We start from the raw sequence: 20,085 nt of genomic DNA, 5'->3' as shown, positions 1-20,085 counted from the left end.
AAAAAATGGTTGTAAAATAAGAGTCGAGATGAGTTAACAAAAGGCTGGTTATCATTTTATTTTAGAAGCCAAGGGATCACTTTCTGTCTTCCGTTTTTATTTATGAACATTTTATAATAAAATTCAGTTGAAGATAAGTTCTTTGTAATTTTGCAGGATGTAATAAGTGGAAACCCTGCAGGCGGTGATGGCTCTCACGACGGTGTTCCTGTCAGCGCGCTCGAAATTGGCTTTGACGATTTCGTAGTACCGGCCGTCACTGGAATCGGAATTAAAATTGTACCTTTTACGTAAGAATTCGTGTGGGGCATTACCTGAGTCCAAGAGCCCTCAGCTTGAGGCACTTGACGCGCAGAATGTCGATGGCCTTCTGACTCTTATCGGAGAACCTGAGGTTTTCAGGGTCCCAGCGCAATTCCAATCGCTCCAGTTGCAGGCAGTGGTTGGCGATTCCGTCCATCAACTGGTCCACGTGGATGTTGACGCCGAGACGCTCCTGTGTTCCCATGATGATGATCCTTACGAAAATTAATTTACCCCATAAAAAATTCAAATTTCGCGTAGATTTTACTCACTTAATGTTTTTAATAATGGGCAGAATGGCCTGCCACAGCTGGTCGGTAATGTGCGGCATTCCAGAAAGCGACAGCGCCTGCAATTGGTGTCCGTACTTGGTCACGAACCTGTGGATGGCCTCGTCGCTCAGGTTGTCCGAAGCGTCCAAATCGAGGCCCACGATGTTGCGTGGGTTTCCCTGCTCCATGAACGCTTTCATGACCTGCAAATAATTATGTCAGGATTTAATTATTGAATTAATATAAAAAACTCACGGAGTCGTTGAATCCGTTGATTTGTCCAGCGCTGAGGTAGCGGAGGGCTGGAATTCTGGTCAGCATGTCGATCAGGCACTCGGTGGACAGGTCAGTGGCGGAAATGTCCAGCTCCTGAATCGCTGTCTTCTCCCACTCAACCTGCATCAAGTGCTGACTCTGCAAGCCTTTTAAAAAAATGATAAATTGAAAAGAAATCTTGATTTTCTTACTAGTCTGGTTCATCAGAAGACACTTGAGTCCTTTGCTTCGTTGGAAGACGGTTTTTAGGCAGGAACCCGTCACTTTATTGCAGAAATTCACAGCCAAGCACTCCAACTGGAGTCAAAGAGACGTATTTTTTATATTAAATAAATTACTTACTAGCTGAAATTTTAGAAATTGTTTGTTAACCTGAATACAGTTGGAAGAAAATGCTTCAATGTGGCTGTCGTCGACAAAAGTGATTCCATACATATTGATGACTCGCAAATTAGGGGTGGCTGCTTTCAGTTTGTGCACGTTGATGACCTCGTAGACTTCTTCCTCTTCCTCCTCAACCTTTTCATACGTACCTATCAAGAATTAAAAATTATAAGCTTTATTTATTTTACAAATTTTGCATAAAAACTCACCTACAAGGTGGAGGATTTCCAAACCATTAATGAAATTGTAAATTTTCCTCATGAAACCCTCCATGAAGATGACCTCCGAGAGGCAAATGCACAAGTATTTCAATTTCGTTGGAAATGCCTACAACATTAATTATTTGTCATTAGCATAATTTTAATATTTAATTTTGCAATACTCACCTGCATTTCACTGAAATCGTGCAACTGCATGGCAGTGGAGAAGTCGAGCAACATGTGCGTCAGGTTTGGACACTTGTTGGCGAGCTCGTGGAAAACGTGGTGGGTGATCAGCTCAATCGGCAGCTCGATGTACCTCAAAGAAGCACCGAAACGAACGCTGTTGACAGATTAAGATAATTATTTAATACCGATTCGATTGTTTATTAAAGGCAGCGGGGTCCAGATTGGTGCGACGCGCAGATATGGCGTCCGGTGGAGCATGGCGCGAAAAAACGGTCACGTGAAAATGCACGAAAAGAGCCAATTTTTGGTCAATATTGTGACATAATTTGTATTACTTGTCTTTTGGATCGTAAAAACAAATTCTTGACACTCGTACGGAAATCCAAAGAGAGCTTTTTGTTTCCCACATTCAGCCGCCATCTTGGATCTGCGCAGTGCGAACCAATTTTATCGCACATCTGGACCCCGCTGATTAAAGGAAACAAAGTTGTGGAATAAAACGGATAAAACTGATGGGCGGAGTAATTAGTCAATATTTTGCACACAAATTTTATTATCGAGGGATTGAATTCCTGTATTAGATTTAATTAAAATAAGTTAATGCATGTCTGAAATGTAAAATAATATTTTTGACAGTACGTAATCAATAATCAAGGAGCGAGAAAATTTAAGATTTTAATTATTTTATTTAAAAGCTGATGAAAAATCAAATAAATATTTAGTATAAAAATGTTGAGCAACAAAAATAAAAATTTTAATTAAATTAATAGAAATTAAATAACATATAAATATCTCAAACCTGATGAGAGTGAGAAGAGATTCAAGGTTGAGGACGTGCAGACCGGAGATTTCGGGACGGAGAGAGACCGCAGACCAGAGCCTGGTGTCGTAAGCAGTTTGGCGCCATTTCTTGCAAATTGTCGCAAGCTTGCAGATCTCGCGGTGCGACAGGTAGGAGAAGATGTGCAGCAGCACCTTGTCTGGCACCTTTTCGATGGTCTGCGTGGGCAGAGGCAGATTAGTGGGACGGTATAACGTCCGATTTGGGAATCACCGGTCAATTTTGCGGCCGGAAAGCAAGTTGAGGCGGGTTATTTTTGTTCAATGAAAAGAGCAGAGAAATAAGAAAGAGAAACACGCAAAAATGGTCAATTTTTTTTTATTTGCGTTTTATCAAAGTTAATGAGATGCGAGAATTAAGCTTTTGAAAATGAAAGCTGGTCTAATTTTGTTGCAGAGAGAGAAAGAGATGAATATTATTTCGAATATGAGAGAGGAGATAGAAAATTAAGATTTTGTCTGTCACGTTCTTCTGCAGAGAGACAAACAGTTATTTTGTCATGAAAAGTGAATATTTGGTTGAGAGAGAGATAATGAGAGACGCATGTCATGCAGTCAAATGCAAAAGTGAAGCACATTCCAAATCGTGTGGCTTTCTCGGCCAATTTCGAGACTTGTGAATTTGACTCCATGCTCCATCCAAAAAATATCACGCGCAAAGGTATGCTTGCAGTCCTGGCAGATTAATAATTGTCAAAATCAGTAGAGTGCGGTCATGGTGGAGTTAATCATGAGAACTTTCGAGAATTTGGCAAAAAACAAAAATTAAAAAACGACAGCCAGTATATATTTCCATATCTTGTGAACAGTGTGCGTCCCAACCACATTTTCCTACGACAATTATTTACAGAAGTCTTTTAGCTGCTGCGGAAAATGCTCAATTATTTTGTATTATTTGGTGTAAATTTTTGAAGCTCCACTTGAGTATTTGACTGGATACAATTTTTTACTCTCTGATATTACGTGAAAAAGCATCTAAGCTACACTGAAATGAAGCAAAGCCTAATACAAAAAGCAAAAGCGCTACCGAATGTAGAACATATTTATATAAACTAAATATATATCCAAACGACTTACATTTTGGTCGAGTTCGTGTCACTTTTAAATGGGAATTGTTTAATTTAGATCGGTTTTTTTTATGAATCCTCCAGCGCAATAACAGGACGTTTTTTTGTGTGTATGGCAAACCCCGGAAAGAATAAAAACCTGATGTCCTGGGATGCCAGAGTGGACTTACCGTGTCTGCGAATTGACTTTTCGGCTCTCCGTTCTCGTCCGTGGATTCTTGATGAGTCAATTGGCCCCATTTCTTTTTCGGATCAATATATCGAGTGAGAAAATAAATGTAAAATATTTAATTCATGCTACACATATATATGAGCGAAATTCTTGGAGAAAAATGAGAGCAAAAAGATGAAACTGCTGAAACTTTTCTATATAGATTGTGTTTGTGACAAAAATAAAAAGAGAAAAATCAAATACGCTGAGGGCAATATCCATGATCACTCGGCAGTTGAGTTAAAAGTGCTTGTGAAAACAGAAAAAGAGCAGCAACTCGTGAGAGAAAGAAGAAAACTGATTTAGAGAAGAGTTTGAAAGTGATTGGTCGACACACTGAGACAGACTGGAGGACTGAGAGGATTCACATGCACCCGCGATTTCCACTCCACGTCAACATGATCTCTATTTATAAATATCACCGGCCTCAGCTGGAGCCACAAAAATCCATTAAACATAATTATATATATATTTTCTTGAGCGTGTGGTGATAGATGCGGACGAGTCTGATGTGTTACCAGCCAGACAAGTCTTGCAAAAACGACCGGAGAGCATCAACAGAGCAGAGAGCAGATATTCAGGTGGTCTTTATTACACAATTATTTTAGTGTTTAAATAGTTGAGCGACACACGACGGGGGCACAAGACAGGGTTGAACAAGTGAACAATAAGTCTGATCAAAATGCAACAGTAAAATGCTGCAGTAAAAATGCTCTGGGTTGAAAATTTAATGGATTTTGCGGATCTTTGCAGACGATTTTTTCAAACTTTACAAAATAACGAGAAACCTGATCAATGTCCATCCAAAAGCAGTGCAATTCAACAGATGGTACCTTTCAATTTCTTGTGGTAAAAATAATGTTTACAACTGTGGCAGATGGTAGACTCAAACAAGCTGAGCTACGCAAAAACCAGATATATCTTAGGTTTGTAGCTCCAAGGATTGAATTGACTTTATTATAAGCCATAAAAAATGTAATCGGAGCAAAAAGGCGTGAAAAAATAAAACTTTAAACAAATATTTTTGGATAATTTTTAGGTGAACGGCAGCTATGCAACAAAATGATTCTAAAACCAATGCAAGCTGCATTTTAGAAGATTTTCTTGCTGCAAAAAACCGCAGAAATGATTGTGCAAACCCTGATTTCTTTCCCAAAACCTGTGGAAAGATTCTAAACGGCTCATTTATTTAATCTTTGGAGTTTAATTTAAATTTAGTTCATGTCTATCTTCAAAGGGTTGAAGAGGTGCAGGTTTCATTGACAAGCATCTCCAAGCAGTTTTATCAACGAGCTGATTATATCGTGATAAAAAGTGCATTGCAGATGAAGTTCATAAAATTATACGCCTGCGTTTATATATTGAGAGAGAAAAAGCCGAAATCTTGTTTCAAGAGCTGGTGCGGGTTTGAGTAAAGTTCTATTTATAAACAAGAGCCAAAGCGTCTAATATGAAATCCCCGCGAGCCGTGAAGCGGGCGCCAAAACAATCAAAATGTCCAAAGTCCAGCATCATTCGCGTTCGGTAAATAAACATTTTGCAAAATTGATCCAGCCAACAGCTTTCATAAAAACGGTCAAGAAGTGCAAAAGCAACGTGAGTTAATCAAGCCAAGCAGGTGAGTTAAAAAGATAAAAAAATTAAAATATATATGAGATGCAGCATGCGTTGCAAAACCAATTGAAAATTTACATAATATGCTTATTTGTCGCCGAGTTTGTGTGTTTATGTGAAATTATATAATAAAATTGTCAATTCAGCGTGGCCCACAACAATGTGGGTGTGTGAAGGCAACAATGAATGGCTTTTGGTCGAGAGAGAGTACCGCTTTGGTGAGGAATCCCTTCTCGTCCTCACCGCGGTTGGCCACCGAGGCGACCGCGAACTGGCCGGACAACTGGCCCCACGAATCCATGCTGCCTGCCTGCGTCGAGAGCGGCTAGAAACTAGCGGATTGTTGCCGCCCTATTGTTGGACATACCTCACTCAGAGTGCGCAGCTTCAGCTAATTATTTCGGTCCCCGCCCGCCACCGCACCTCTCGCTATGCGCCTTCGGAAACAAAAGGCTTGCTGTCTGCTGCCGTTTTTTCGAGATTTTAGTGGCATTACCGTGTGTGCCGATTTGCCTTTTTATGATGTGGTCGGATTTAAACATAAAAATGGGGAATGTAAATCGTTCCTTCAACTCAGGGTCAAAGTATGCTGGGACAGTCCGAGACGGTAATAATGAAAATGTAAAGGTTTTTAGAAAATAGTGTTTTCTGTTTGTTGGTGCGCCAAAGTACCTCTTTAATTCCTTTAATTCGTCAATCGTAAAAGCATGCTAAAAGCTGATAGAATTAGTCTAAAATAGAAACAGTGAGCTTATAGAGGGCAACATCTTAGGCAAAAGAAGTGGGAGAAAACATCATTTGTTCCAGAATATATTGCACAATTTAGGTCTGTCTCACAAACGGACTTCTTAATTTAAAATTTCCCATTTCAAAAGAAATAAGAATTCTGTCTGTAATTAATTATTAATTTCTTCTGAAAAATACATTACAATTCTCTGACTATCAGAGCATTTATTTATTTTAGTATTTAATTTAGAAAAAAATCGTTATTTCAGAAGAATAAATAAACAGACTTATCCTCATTATTAAAAAGTTAAAAATTTATTCCTCTTTGTGTCCCAATTAGTTTTGGCTCCAACTGGTGCCCTATAAATTCAGTTTGATCATTTTTTTAAACAGTGAGGGTAAATCCGGTTTTCTGTTTTACTGAAATATCCCTCTCTCTAGTGTAAACACCTTCAATGTCATCATTACTTTATATTTTAATTTTCTGAAATTTCAGACTCTTTTGGAGCGAAAATGGACTATTTTTGGGTTAAATTGGGAAAAATAAGGAAAAACCCAAAACTTGTGGGTTTTTCCAGCCGGCTTTTTTTTGCAAAATTGGCGAACTCTGCCTGAACATGTGCCAATTCACCAGTTGCATAAACCCTCAGTGTTCGAAGACGCCAACAGATGGCACCACCGTAGACCTTCAATGTTAAAGCACTTCCGCTGCGATTTAAGACTCAATCTAGCTGCTGTGCATTCTTCAATTAATTTGCTTTTTTTGACGTGCTGAAAACCAAAATCGGTTCAGCCAATCGCCGTAGAATCGTGAAAAACTATTTTTTAAAATAAAAAAATCTTTTCCAACGTTTCTACGGCGAATGGCTGAACCGATTTTGGTTTTCAGCCCGTCAAAAAAAATGCAAATTAATTAAAAAAAAGCAAAATAGCGAAATTGAGTCTGAAATCGCAGCGGAAATGCCTTAAAACCGCTTAAAACAAAATTTTTAAGAAAGTCTGTGGTTGCGCCATCTGTTGGCGGCTTCAATAACTAAGGGTTTATGCAAATGGTCAATTCGAGCATATAAGTATTTCGTACAATTTTTGACTGTTGAAAAACTCTGAACCATTTTGCTTGGATTGCAGATTGCGCAGGTGAATAATTATTCAATAAATTTTCTCCATGCCTCTCCAAACGAGGAAATATTTAAAGTGGCTCTTTGGTGAACAAACAAACAAACAAACTTGTTTAGTTTTTACACGAAAATAGTGCTAAACAATGGAAGGAGCAATTAATTCAAAACCTAACACAGGTCTCCTTGCTACAAAAGTTTTAAATTTTATGGTATGTAATTTCCGTAATTTCAAAACCTAAAAATTGAATGCAACTTGAGTGAAGGTGCAGGACAATAAGACAAAATACAACAACTACATAGCACTTTCAGATAAATTGTTAATTGTTTATAAAAAGAAACTAAATTGATGAAGCATAACATTTTTAATCACGTAACAATCAAACGAAGAAAATTATCCAAGCATTTGAACCTACTGCTAAATTAAAGAGGAATGATACTGGAAAAGCCTGGAAAATGCTTGTTGCCAATGCATAAACTCATCTCTTAGGATTCAGTTAAAGCCTAATTTGACCTAAGAAGCACTGTATTTTTTTGAGAAAATTGGCAGGAAAGTTAGTGTGCTTTTCAAATGGTAATGGCTGTCTCCTTACTTGAAATCCGATTTAATTTCAAAACCAAGAGTTTCTCCAATAAGTGGCATACACCGTTGGACAGATCTCGACGAGAGGAATCGGAATATGCCGAGAAAATATGTTCAAGCACTCAAAATTTTGGAGAAAATTGGCAAAATTTGAATTTTTATTGTAGGAAGGTCCTTTATTTTTACTATTGCAAATTGTTGAACAAATTGTTTATCGGTCAATTGTTTAAGGCATCCAACAATTTAAATAATTTTCAATTGTTGCCCAGTATCATTCCACTTTAATTCCCTTCAATAAACATAAATAATAATACATACAACTAATGTGTACTCTCATTCAGGAAGATGTTTAGCAGAAAAAGTATGGATAGAAGCTGAGTCGACCGAAGTAGTGTTATACTCGTCACGATATTCACGACATGTATGGCCAAACCATTTTAATCCTCCTTTTCTTGGCGCTCGGCCGTACACTATACTGCCGCTGGTCAAATAAGTGCGCCCCCGAATTTTGAAAGGCCTCTAGGTTGATGTTGTTCCAGTTCGACATTCGCCGGTCCATCTTTTATCGCTTTATTCCGAAAAAGCAAACAGTTAGAAGTGAGAAGTTTTATGAAAAATTATACTCGTGTGAGTAAAAAGTGTAAACAATGGTCGCCTTGAGGAAAAATGCGCGGAATGCACGGCGGGCAGAAAGAGATGCTTTCTCTCTCTTTCTTTCTCCCTCTATATATTATATACATATATACCCACAAATTAAAAGCTGCTTAGCATACGTACATATATATGCGCGTGTATCAGAGAGCGGACGACGACCAGTAATTTTCTTCTTGGCACGCTTTCGAGGGGCCTCGAATTTGGCACCGACTTTCAGCAGTCGGTCGGCGCGACCGCTTCGCTGGCTGGACTGTGCCGCACAAGACTCACTCTCGGGGCTAAATTTAGGACCGTGCGCTGGTGCATTTATGCCGCCGCTCAAAACCGATGTGTATATATGTTCCACGCACGCACGTCATTTTTCAACAATCTGCACCAATTAAATCACGCCGTGGCAGACCGCGAGATGAGAACTGCGATCGTCAAACCAGAAATAGATCGATAGGAAAATTCATTCCTCGTCTGGAGCGATATTTCATCCGATTGTGAGCTATAATTTAACAGTAATTTGCACCAGAGAAGGAAATAATTTACGTCTTTACGGGGAGGAAAGAAAATTTCGTTGTAAAAAATTAAAATGTCTCTTAATAAGGAAGAATACAATGTTTTAACATTTGAATTAGTTCAATAATGACTCTCAGAGTCCAGGATTGTTCTAAATAGAAATTTCTGGGCTCTTACAGAAGTGTACCGCTGGTTTTTTGCACTAAAAACAACAAATTTTTACTCTAAATGGTTATATTTTATGCCAAACAAGACAGGAAAGTATGAAATATTTAAATATATTTAAAAATAAATCCGAAATCTTTTTATGAAATCATGCAAGGAACTAGAATTACTTTTTAAACTTTTCAAATGACTTTAAATTTTCATGAATCGCGGGCTCATTTGATGGTTTCGTGTCGACTGGAAATAGATCAGAAAGAACAGTTGACTGTCTAAAATTCACAGCCCTTCAATTAATATATTTTTCGACGAGGGATCGAGTTTCTAAACACCTTCATCTTATTGATTGCAACAAAATATAATTTTAAAGACAGTCCTAATCATCCTGTATTTAATATAAAATATGCAGCTTCAAATTCGTTTTTTTTTCATATCTTTCGGCGAAAAATAGTCGTTTGCTCGACTTGAGATTTTCATCTGAAGAGGGCAGCGTCAGGCCGGGACGCTCTGCGTTCTATGATCAACAGCCGGAGCATGCGTGCGCCGCTCTTTGATCAAAATCTTAATTCCTTTCCGTCAACAAAGTCCAAGCACAGAACTATATACATATACACTCTGAATTCGAGACTCGTCGCGTACCAACATCAGCGAGTGACGTCATGAAAGTCATCATCCTCTCCGAGAGTCGAAAGTCAAGGACGAGTTTTATGCGCCAAATTGATGGGTTTCGGCCGCCCGGCAAACGTGCAAATTTATAATGAGTCGTCTCGAGAGGTATTTCATTCTTACAGGACAGGTTTTTTTCTCCTTTACCGGTGCAGGAATAAAAAATTTTAGGTGCTAGTAAATTTCATATTTTATTGTTTGTCTAAACGCCAACAACCAAACAGGTATAGGACTAACTTGAACCTGATACGTTGCCTTTTCGTGTTGTGCTCAAATTAAGGGTCTAATTCGATAGAGAGAAAAAAACAAAATTCCTAATGAAATATACCGGTGAAAAAAATTATAAAAAATTTTGTTGCTCGTTAAAAAGGGCGTTCTTCCAATTTAAATTCTGTACATTTGCAAACAATGGGAAGGAAATTGGTGATATAATTTTATAGAAAAGACGCCGTTGGTGTTATAATACTGGCTTTGTGTAGGCTCCAAGCGCGTTTATTCTTCAATCTCTGTGAATGCAGCCGCACACCAGGCACGGACTGTTCTCCCTGACAAAGTGTTGCGTTTCTTTGGAATTTCTTAAATATAATTCCGTGCTTGTGTCGGGTTAGTGAGTTTATTAAAAGTGTTGGTAGGAATTTTTTTGGGCAGAAAATGCAATTATTTTATTACTTTTTATTTGATAAAGTTACGATTAAAGATTAAACAATGAACTGCAAATATAATTCTTTATATGTCAATCCAATATAATTGGTACAATTATTGTGCTAGGTTTGTGTAGCCGAAAAATTTAAAAATTATCATTTGTGTTAGTAAAATTTAACGTTGAATATATTTTTTTTACTAAAATCACATAGTTTTTAAAATGAAAAATTAAAATAACAATAAAACAAATAAAATGTGTTCTTTAAGAATTTTTTTTAAACACAAATGTTTAAAAAACTAATATTAATTAAGATATATATTGTATTGTTAAATTTTGTTTAGAGCAGCGGGGTCAGTTGCGCGATAAAATTGGTTCGCACTGCGCAGATCCAAGATGGTGTCTGAATGTGGGAAGCAAAAAGCTCTCTTTGGATTGCCGTACGAGTGTCAAGAGTTTGTTTTTACGATCCAAAAGACACAATTAGTCCTCAAGTAATGCAAATTATGCGTCACAATATTGACGGAAACTTGCTTCTTTTCGCGCATTTTCACGTGACCGAGTTTCGCGCCATCCTCCACCGGACGCCATATCTGCGCGTCGCATGAATCCGGACCCCGCTGAATAAAATATTAAATATTTTTGTATTTAAACTTATAGTGCAACAATTTTCCCAGTATAAATAAAAATGTTGCAAGCAGTAGATGAGGTTGAAGAGGACACTCGAGGACAGGCCGTGGCTGGTGCTGCTCCCGCCCACATCTGGTGCCTCCACTCCACTCCAGTCTTGCTCTCCGCGCGAGTCGTCCATGCTTCCAGCAGACTCAGTCTCGTGCGCACCCTCGCAACCAGCGGTGCCTCGTCGTTAATTCAAACAGCGCGTTCTCAAAACAAAGGGGACAGAGGATCGACTGCAATCTTTCTTCAGGCCCGGAACGGTGGGAACGATGGTCTGAGTGCCGACTGCCCGGTGATACGATTTGTTTAGCCATCGACGAGAGGATGTGGATTGAGGTTCTGCAGAGCCAGCAGCTCTTCTGCTCCCTCTTCGGGGCGCTCCTCGTCGGCGTGTGTGGCGTTTTGCCCCTGCTGGTCATCCCCATCCAAGAGGGAGCGAACCTCAAGCATGGTGGTAAGCAATTTCGTTGTTGATTGATTTATTATGATACGCATGAAGTATGAATTAAATAAAGACAATTTATTTATAGACACTACTGGTAAAAATGTTTGCTTATTGTAATGGACTCGTTAAGCTCATGTTAAATTAAATTAAAATGCTAAAACTAAAAAAATGCAGCCCTAATGATCAGAAGGAAGAGGCTCATTTGAATTCAAATAAGGTTGGGAATTTTAGCCAACGGTTGAACAGCCAATTTGGATGGGTATTTATGTTTTGCCATCCAAACATTTACGGCATTTTAATTAATAAGTCTAAAACCACAAAGTCACATTTAAATTGAATTAAAAATCCCCTTTTTTAACTTTAAAAGCACGGTTATTGTTGAAAATATTCTCGAATTGTTTAGTAGTCACGCTTAACAACGGATTTCGAGGTTTGAAATTAGCACCAACTTATTTGGCACCTGAAAGTAAATCAGGTGCACACAGACGCTTAAAAAATAATCGATCGTATTGGATTTCACGCTAAGAGATAGTTAATTTAGCAATTTTTAAACCAAGTTTGATTGGATTTTAGACAAAGTCAATTTTGGGCAGCATATCAAATGAACCAAAATTGTGAATTTAATATAATTTTTTTTCTTTGGAGCAGAAAACCATCTTTCAGTTTTGAATGCCTCAAATTTGTCAAGAAAAAAATCTAAAAGTACATATTTGAAGAAGAAAGTAATATGATTTCTGTAGACGCAAGAAATGTTTAAAAACATATCTGCTTTTCCAACTAAATTGTTTATTGTGCCTGCAGCTTTGTCCAAAACCATTGTAGAGTATGCTGGGGCATCGTCAGAATTCCACATTTGAAAATAATGTTTTAGCCATTTTTACAGAGCTCTTAATAAAAAACATTATTGCTGTTTGTTTCTACAGAAAAATTTGTGTCTTCCAAATGAAAGTATGGTCTAGACACAATAAAAATAAGATAATTTAGAAACCCCTCTTATTGACCCCTCAATAGATTCGTTCAAGAAATTGATGGTTGAAATCAAATAATTTAATCAAACAGTCAATAATCGCCGTGGGAATTCGACCCTCAGCAAATAAAGAGCTGATATTATAATCTTTCGTTTGCGTACCATGTCCGTTCAGGACGCCCAGACTAAGTTTAAATACTAATAAAAAAATCAAGAATTGTGTTTCGGGAGCATGTCAAACAAATAAATAAGACAAAAGTTCAAATTTTTCAAAACACGTGCTTAAAGAGGATTGCTACTGCACAAGCCTTGAAAATCATTGTTGCCAATGCATTCAGTTGACCTTACACTTAGTAGCACAGTAAAGTTTTTTTAGAAAAGTAACTTTAAAGTTAACAAGCTTTTCAAATGGTAAGGACTGTCTCCCTACTTGAAATCTGATTTTATTTCACAACAAAGAGTTTCCCCAAAAAGTATCATACACTGTTGGGCAGATCTTGACGAGAGGACTCGAAATCTGCCAAGAAAATGTGTGTAAACTTTGGAGAAAATTTGAAAATTTTGAATTTTACTCATTTTTTATTGTTGCAACAAACAGTTTATTGCATCCAACAATTCAAATAATTTTCAATTGTTAATCCACTTTAAATAGTTGATTTATTTAGTGTATTGAGGATTAAATTAACCGATTCTTACGCAATCTTTCCTACGACTGCACTTGTTGCGTCTATTTGCAAATTGTAACAAATTATTTGAAAAATTTTAGCCAAAGCTTTATTTACAAATAATTATGGAGATCAGTTTATGTCAGTTACGGAGCGCATATGTATATTTTCTGCCTCTCTCTCTCTGTCTCTGGGCTGAACGTGTCGATGTAACGACGAGTCAGAGACATGAGAGTTACTGACCTTGTGATTTGCTTGGCTGTGGTCGGGATAATTTATATCTCAAACTGTCGCGACGAGCGCACTCGCTGCGTGCATTAAATGCGCTTCCAATCCGACCCAACACGACGTGATGAATGTTAATTAAGCGACCACACGGCGTTCCCGTATAAGCTTTTATTGAAAGAAAAAGAAAAAACACGAAGATTCCATATATATTCTTTCAAAATTAAATCATTTTCAAATCCCTTTCAATCATTACTGAATTAATCACAATATGTCAGCTGTTGAAATCATTAGGGCAGGTTATCGTGCACGTGCTCGCGTCGGTGTTTTTCAACCAAAGTCAAATAGAAATGTGAAAAAATCTTCTGACTGCATGAGTGAACGGTCTGATAGCGAAGTGCGTGCGCGATAAATGAATCCGTAAGTGGTCAATTAACAGGCGACCGAAAGATTAAAACCTTTGGAATGAATTGCACTTGAAGAGTCTCACTTTTTAGTACTATATTTATTCAAATGTGGAGATTATAGGGTGGGCGTGTGGTGCCAAAGTCTGGCAAAGCCAACATTTACTTAATTTAAATCGGAGAAATGACGAGATTAAAAATTTAAAACATATTTATTCGTTTGATTTGTAATTTTTGTAAGTATTTTTTAATAATCTATAAAATGTTTGACCTGTGGCAAATGTCACGTTTGAATTGATAATATAAAAGCATAAATGTGCTAGTTTTTTTTATTTCCTATCAAAAGTAAACTTGAAAAGGGTGATATAAAGCTCATTTTTTACTATCGCGAAACAAAGTGACAGCTGGGTGCGATACATAAAATGGTAAAAATAATTATATAAATTGCTGCTGATTAAATAACACCGCGCACGAGTGTAAAAGAACGATCGCGATAATTAAACTTTGTCACGGTACGTGAGTAGATACAAGTTAATTATTTGTTCAGGTCAATGCCGTTTCATTATCAACGTCTGCAATTCAATTTTGAGCTTTGAACCGTTTACTTTTCTTGTACCGAATTATTGATTTTCGCGTTTCTCTTTCTTTCTAATTAAATTGAATGCATTTGAATAAAAGTTGATTTATTTTTGGGTGCTGCTCAGGGTAAATAAAAATAGAGAACTCACAAGTTTTTCTATGATCCGCTGTGCCTGCGCCTGTCGACTCATTTCGTCCGCGCCAGCGATTCCCGAGATGAGGCCAGTGTTGATGCTGTTAATGCTGATGATGATTTGTTCACCCACTGTATCCATGATTGCCGCCGCGGTGGTGTGCAGCCGAAGACTGGCGGTGTCTATAATTAATTGGGCCGCCCCTCGCAATGTCGCTCTGTGCCCTTTGCAGAATCTTTCGGACGCCAATCGAGGGGAAAATAACCCGTTGCCTGCAGCACGGAAAGCACTTCATCAGTCGTGTCAGCCCGCGGTAAAAAAGCAGGTTTATTCTTGAAATTCACCAGAAGCCAGAGCGGTTTTGTGCGCGGGTGCTGAGATCAGAATTGTTGAAATGTCACTCTGCTGACTAACCGCTAACAGCTAACAGGTCTAACACAAAAAAATGTAAAAAATGAGAGTGTCTTCTTCACTAAATTAAAATTTCAACCGAACAAAAATGCTCACCCCCCAATTTAAAATAAAATAAAAAACTTGAAGTAAAATTATTGACTTTATTTCGTTGCTCGTTTCTCTTTTCGTTTGCACTCTGTGAAATAAAAGTAGGCGGACGTGGTGAACGATCGCTGATTATAAATCCTCTGCAGCAAATACCCGGGGCTTTGAATTTTGTTTTGGAGGTAAATTGTACTGCTGATGAGACCAACGGGTTCGAAACACTGTACGGCACAAGAACGTGTGAAATTAAACATGTTTTATAATTTTTTCGGCTTGTTTTTTGCTTGTGGAAATGGTCATTTTAAAATCAGTAGAATAGGAAAATATTGTGGCGCAAGAGTTACTCAAAACAAAGGCAAATTTAGAAAACATTTCAACAAATATATATATTTTTAATTCTTTAATTGCTAATTTTAGTATTTTAAGTCTGATTTAACCTTGATGGGAAAACAATTCAACAAACATATTCAAAAATTAAGATTGATTTAGATAAGTATTTGTAAATTTATACTGTCTGACCTCCCTACGAGAATTTATCTTAATAGCTAAAGGATAATGTTCTCATTTCGTAGTTTATCTTTCTTAAATTATAACTTAATACATGCTTGGGGATGTATAAATATATCATGCAACTATCAGACTCAGGCACCTCCAAATATTTTTATTCCGCGGTCATCTCGAATAATTACGAACGCAGTAAATTAAGTTTTAAGAAAGATCATAAATTTCGGCCCGCCCGCGGCGTCTCCAGCGAAAACGTTTAATTGCAAATATCCTCGAGTGTAGGATGCGAGAGCCAGATTGAAAGCAAAGAAGCGGCGGCATCTCGTAGTTTCACAATTAAGGAGCCGCCTTTAATATTTGATTAGCGGCGGCGGTAGACGAGATAACAAAGAGAGTCTCATGCAGGATGAGCGCGTCGGTGCTGCTTTTATTATTATATAAGGAGCAGATTTCTATCTTAGATTGGCGTTCAATGGGACGCGCCTTTCTATTCAATGTGTTCCCACCGGTCGAAAATTGTTGCAATTAAATGCACTTTGCAAGAGCTGAGAAATAAACGATCCGTTTGATTGAAGGCTCATTTCTTTAATATTTAAAAGTTTGATGGAATAAAAACGATAATTTTGGTGCTGTCGAAGATTGAGCGGAAGAAAGTGAAACTACACTCTCGATTTCTGGCTCATGAGCAAAAAAGTTGTGCCGTCGTTTGCGGTGCATTGTTGTTTGATAGCCTGTTGCATTGTTGTCGTCGCGTGGTGAGTCGTGCCAGGCCGCGATCGAGAAGGTTTATTTTCACCTCCCTTGAAGCGGAACCGTTTTTTGCCGGTGCCGCTGAACAAAACCACAAACGGAAAGCGTGATGCGCGTTTAGCTCATTTTTATCATTACTTGCTCTCATAATAAACGGATGATTTGTTATGCGGATATTCCTAGCACTTCCTCTATGTATTTGATATTTGAACGTGATTATATAATTAAAATAAATTACAATTTTTGTTTTTTATATAATTTAAGTAAGTATTAATGTTTGTGCTGGAACGATAATAATTTTTCTAAATTTTAATTGTAACAACGCGCGTTTTCTATGAAATTAATTTAGCGTTGCAAACATTTATACAAAATATATGTTTTTTGTTTTACTTAATCATAGACATGCAAATTTAATAAAACTCAAAACAAGAAAAAGGATTAAAATATAAAAAAATAAAAATATTGCATTTTGTAATGTAATTTTTATCTGCTAAATTTAAAATACATAATGTAATAAATGTTGAAACATTATTAAATTTTGGTTTAGCAATTCCACTCTGCATTTTAAGGGCGAGCCCCAAAACTAGTCTGCCATAGCAGATTGTCATTCGTTGCGAGACTAATCTGATAAACGCAAGCATTGAGCAGACAAATTGATTTGAGCACATTGCAGCTGCGGCTAGGACGCTGAGGATCCTCCTGAGCTTCGCGGTCGGCGGCCTGCTCGGCGATGTTTTCTTCCATTTGCTGCCTGAGGCATGGACCTCCGAACAAGTCGCCTACCTCGCCAAAAATCCAGGTAAACCTTTTTCATATATTCTAACGCTTCTAAGGATCGATCGGCTTATCTAGCTGACGCAGGCGGAAAATCATTTTCCACTTTGCTGAGCAAAACCCTTTGTCGTTCGATTAATGCCAATTGAGTTGATCGCAGAGCTTCACACATGATTTTATATTGCACAAGTAGTCGGTCTGAAAGAGTGAAATCCAGTCAATAACAAAAAATGTATGTCATATGTGAATTCCTTCATGAAACACTATAACATTAGATGAACCCGTAATGACGCAAGAAAGATTGATTTTCTTTATTTAATAGGATGAATTATTTAAAATGAAGTAGAAATCAGCTGGGTCCAGATTCGTGCGACGCGCAGACATGGCGTCCGGTGGAGTATGGCGCGAAAAAAACGGTCACGTGAAAATGCGCGAAAAGAAACAAGTTTTGGTCAATAATTTGCATTACTTGTACTTAATTGTGTCTTTTGGATCGTAAAAACAAACTCTTGACACTCGTACGGCAATCCAAAGAGAGTTTTTTGTTTCCCACATGCAGACGCCATCTTGAATCTGCGCAGTGGGAACCAATTTTAACGCACATCTGGCCCCCGCTGGTAGAAAGTTCGTTAAACAAAACAATTTTGTTGCAGGGGAATCGATCCACCCGAAGTCGACAATGAGCACCGGCATGTGGGTGTTGGCGGGAATCCTGTCGTTCACAGTGCTGGAGATGGCCCTGCCCGACAATGAAGACAATCAAGAAGAGCAGGAGCACGTAGAAAAGCAAAAGCTAAAGGAAAAGAAGTGCGAGGAGCGGAATGGAAATTACATTTCCAGCATGGCGGTGCTCAGCGAGAAGCACCTCACCGAGGTCAACAACTACAAAAACAACAACCACAACAAAAACGATCTTCAGAACAACGTCAACAAAGCTCACGAAAAAAGGGTAAGCTAGTTCATCCCCATCACCACCCCTGCAGAAATAATGCCCTGAAAATGCGATTACAATTTTCAGGTGCAAGTGTCAGGGTATCTCAACCTGTTGGCAAACAGCATCGACAACTTCATGCACGGCTTGGCCATCGGCGGCGGCTTCCTGGTCAGCCTGAAGATGGGCCTGCTCACCACCTTGGCCATTCTGGTGCACGAGGTGCCGCACGAAATCGGCGACTTTGCTATTCTGCTCAGATCGGGCTTCTCCAGGTGGGAGGCGGCCAGGGCACAGCTCTGCACAGCCTGCTCTGGCCTTCTTGGAGCTGCGGCCGCCAATATTTTCAGCATGGCTACCTTCGGTAATTAACTTTTCAAATTTTATCGCAGAAAAATTATTTAAATAAATAAATTTTTCCTCTAAAGGTATTCTTTATTAATATTTGTTTAAAATAAATTATCATCATCTTTATGGCTTAATTTTACTTTGAATGAACTTAATTTAATACCTTAAATTTATTAACATTTATTTATTACATTTTATTTTTCAGTTAAAGATTAAATTACAAAATACGAGATAAAATAATTGTTATTATACCTAACCTATTTTTATTGTTAAAATATTTGATTATTTTTCCTATATTGAGTTTCATCAAATTTTTAGATTTAAGATCTATCAATTTAAACCAAATACTATATTTTATATAAATTTTTGGAAGGATATGTTATACACAATTTTAATAATCAGAATTATATCCAAGTACTTTCGGTACCGTCGTTTAAAATAGAGAGCCTTAAAATAATATATCTCAACTTTATTTTTCCAAGTCTGCTTAGCTGTAACATTCGTGCAAATAAAATTTCCATGCCAGATCATCAGCATAACCATTATCATTTCAGTCTCTTCGGTTAAAAATTGTAAGTAATTTATTAAAGAGGAATGATACCGCAAAAGGCTGGAAAATGCTTGTTGCCAATGCATAAACTCGTCCCTTAGGATTCAGTTAAAGCCTAAATTGACGTAAGAAGCACTGTAATTTTTCGAGAAAAAATTGGCTGGAAAGTTAGCGTGCTTTTCAAATGGTAATGGCTGTCTCCTTACTTGAAATCCGATTTAATTTCAAAAGCAAGAGTTTCCCCAATAAGTGGCATACACCGTTGGACAGATCTCGACGAGAGGAATCGGAATATGCCAAGAAAATATGTTCAAACACTGTACATTTTGGAGAAAATCGGCAAAATTTGAATTTTTATTGTAGGAATGTCCTTTTTTATTATTGCAAATTGTTGAACAAATTGTTTATGGCATCCCACAATTCAAATAATTTTCAATTGTTGCACGTATATTTATTTTTAGAAAAATTATCTGAATGCGTTCCATATTTTGCAGCGGACCGGACGTCGTGGGTAGTTCCTTTCACGGCCGGTGGATTTCTGCACATCGCCATGGTGACCGTTTTGCCGGAGCTGATCGCCGAGCGGGACAAGTGGGAGTCGGCCAAGCAGATGGCCAGTTTGGTCAGCGGCGTGGCGCTGATCGCTCTGCTCACCTACACCTTCGACTGACTGCGCCGTCATCGATCACGAGTTGTGTGGTCCGTCGTTGCCGTGGCGCCGACTTTGTGTGTCGCGTCGGAGCCGGCAGGCGGCGTGACGATTGTAGCAGCGATTTCCCACTGTTAAATTTTAAAATATTTTGTCAAAGGTCATTGTTCCACTTGCCACAGCGTCATGGTGAGTTTAAATCCAGTCTCACTGTGGGGCAGTTCTTATATGTCTATAGATATATTTTTGTGCCAATTTAAGAAAGCTGATTCTCCCTTCGGAGCCATTGGAAAAATAGCTTAGTCGATTTGAGAATGCAGAATTCGTCGGTAAACTTGTTTTTGAGTTTATAATTTGTGAAAACATTAATGCAGTGATTTTGATAAATAGCTGTACGAAGCAAATTGTGATATTGCAATCAGTTTTGTGTGAATGTTATGCACCTCCTTCAAAGTCAGTATTTTACCAGAACGAGAACATATATGAGTTTTGCTGTTTCCATAATATATACTATGCCATATCGTAGAACATTAAGAGGTTTATTAAATTGAGTTTTATCATAAAAGTCTATTTTATTT

General features: G+C 37.9%; 2 protein-coding genes across 6 annotated transcripts; one reads left to right on the top strand and one right to left on the bottom strand.

Moving 5' to 3' along the window:
• Positions 1–29: 29 nt before the first annotated feature.
• FipoQ (F-box/LRR-repeat protein FipoQ) lies at positions 30–14,676 on the bottom strand. 5 transcript variants are annotated; one of them, XM_065483221.1, is made up of 11 exons: positions 5,568–5,734; positions 3,702–3,773; positions 2,424–2,623; positions 1,622–1,778; positions 1,445–1,562; positions 1,224–1,384; positions 1,043–1,148; positions 831–997; positions 576–778; positions 315–518; positions 30–259 (listed from the first exon to the last, which is right to left on the bottom strand). In XM_065483221.1, the coding sequence occupies exons 1-11, from the start codon at positions 5,655–5,657 to the stop codon at positions 124–126; spliced, it is 1,614 nt and encodes a 537-aa protein (XP_065339293.1). In that variant the 5' UTR covers positions 5,658–5,734; the 3' UTR covers positions 30–123. The 5 variants fall into 5 exon arrangements, with proteins under 5 accessions (XP_065339293.1, XP_065339297.1, XP_065339294.1 ...); XM_065483225.1 differs by lacking the exon at positions 5,568–5,734 and adding an exon at positions 3,947–4,450; XM_065483222.1 differs by lacking the exons at positions 3,702–3,773; positions 5,568–5,734 and adding an exon at positions 14,519–14,676.
• Positions 11,080–20,072, top strand: Zip99C (Zinc transporter Zip99C). Its single transcript, XM_065483226.1, has 6 exons — positions 11,080–11,344; positions 11,395–11,538; positions 16,929–17,054; positions 17,683–17,978; positions 18,048–18,324; positions 19,353–20,072. The coding sequence occupies exons 1-6, from the start codon at positions 11,095–11,097 to the stop codon at positions 19,526–19,528; spliced, it is 1,269 nt and encodes a 422-aa protein (XP_065339298.1). The 5' UTR covers positions 11,080–11,094; the 3' UTR covers positions 19,529–20,072.
• The last annotated feature ends 13 nt before the right edge of the window (positions 20,073–20,085 follow it).

The sequence above is a fragment of the Cloeon dipterum genome, chromosome 3 (genome assembly GCF_949628265.1).
Source record: "Cloeon dipterum chromosome 3, ieCloDipt1.1, whole genome shotgun sequence".
NCBI lineage: Eukaryota > Metazoa > Arthropoda > Insecta > Ephemeroptera > Baetidae > Cloeon > Cloeon dipterum.
Note: the sequence above shows the minus strand (reverse complement) of the source record. Positions and strands in the feature narration are given on the sequence as shown.

Excerpts from the sequence above, each read along its gene's own strand:
- FipoQ (XM_065483221.1), bottom strand. The coding sequence starts at position 5,657 with ATGGATTCGTGGGGCCAGTTGTCCGGCCAGTTCGCGGTCGCCTCGGTG. Across the intron at positions 1,563-1,621 it reads ACGATTTCAGTGAAATGCAG|GCATTTCCAACGAAATTGAA; the intron begins GTGAGTATTGCA and ends TTAATGTTGTAG. Across the intron at positions 519-575 it reads CCCATTATTAAAAACATTAA|GATCATCATCATGGGAACAC; the intron begins GTGAGTAAAATC and ends AATTTTCGTAAG.
- Zip99C (XM_065483226.1), top strand. The coding sequence starts at position 11,095 with ATGTTGCAAGCAGTAGATGAGGTTGAAGAGGACACTCGAGGACAGGCC. Across the intron at positions 11,539-16,928 it reads AGCGAACCTCAAGCATGGTG|CTGCGGCTAGGACGCTGAGG; the intron begins GTAAGCAATTTC and ends AGCACATTGCAG. Across the intron at positions 17,979-18,047 it reads ACAAAGCTCACGAAAAAAGG|GTGCAAGTGTCAGGGTATCT; the intron begins GTAAGCTAGTTC and ends TACAATTTTCAG.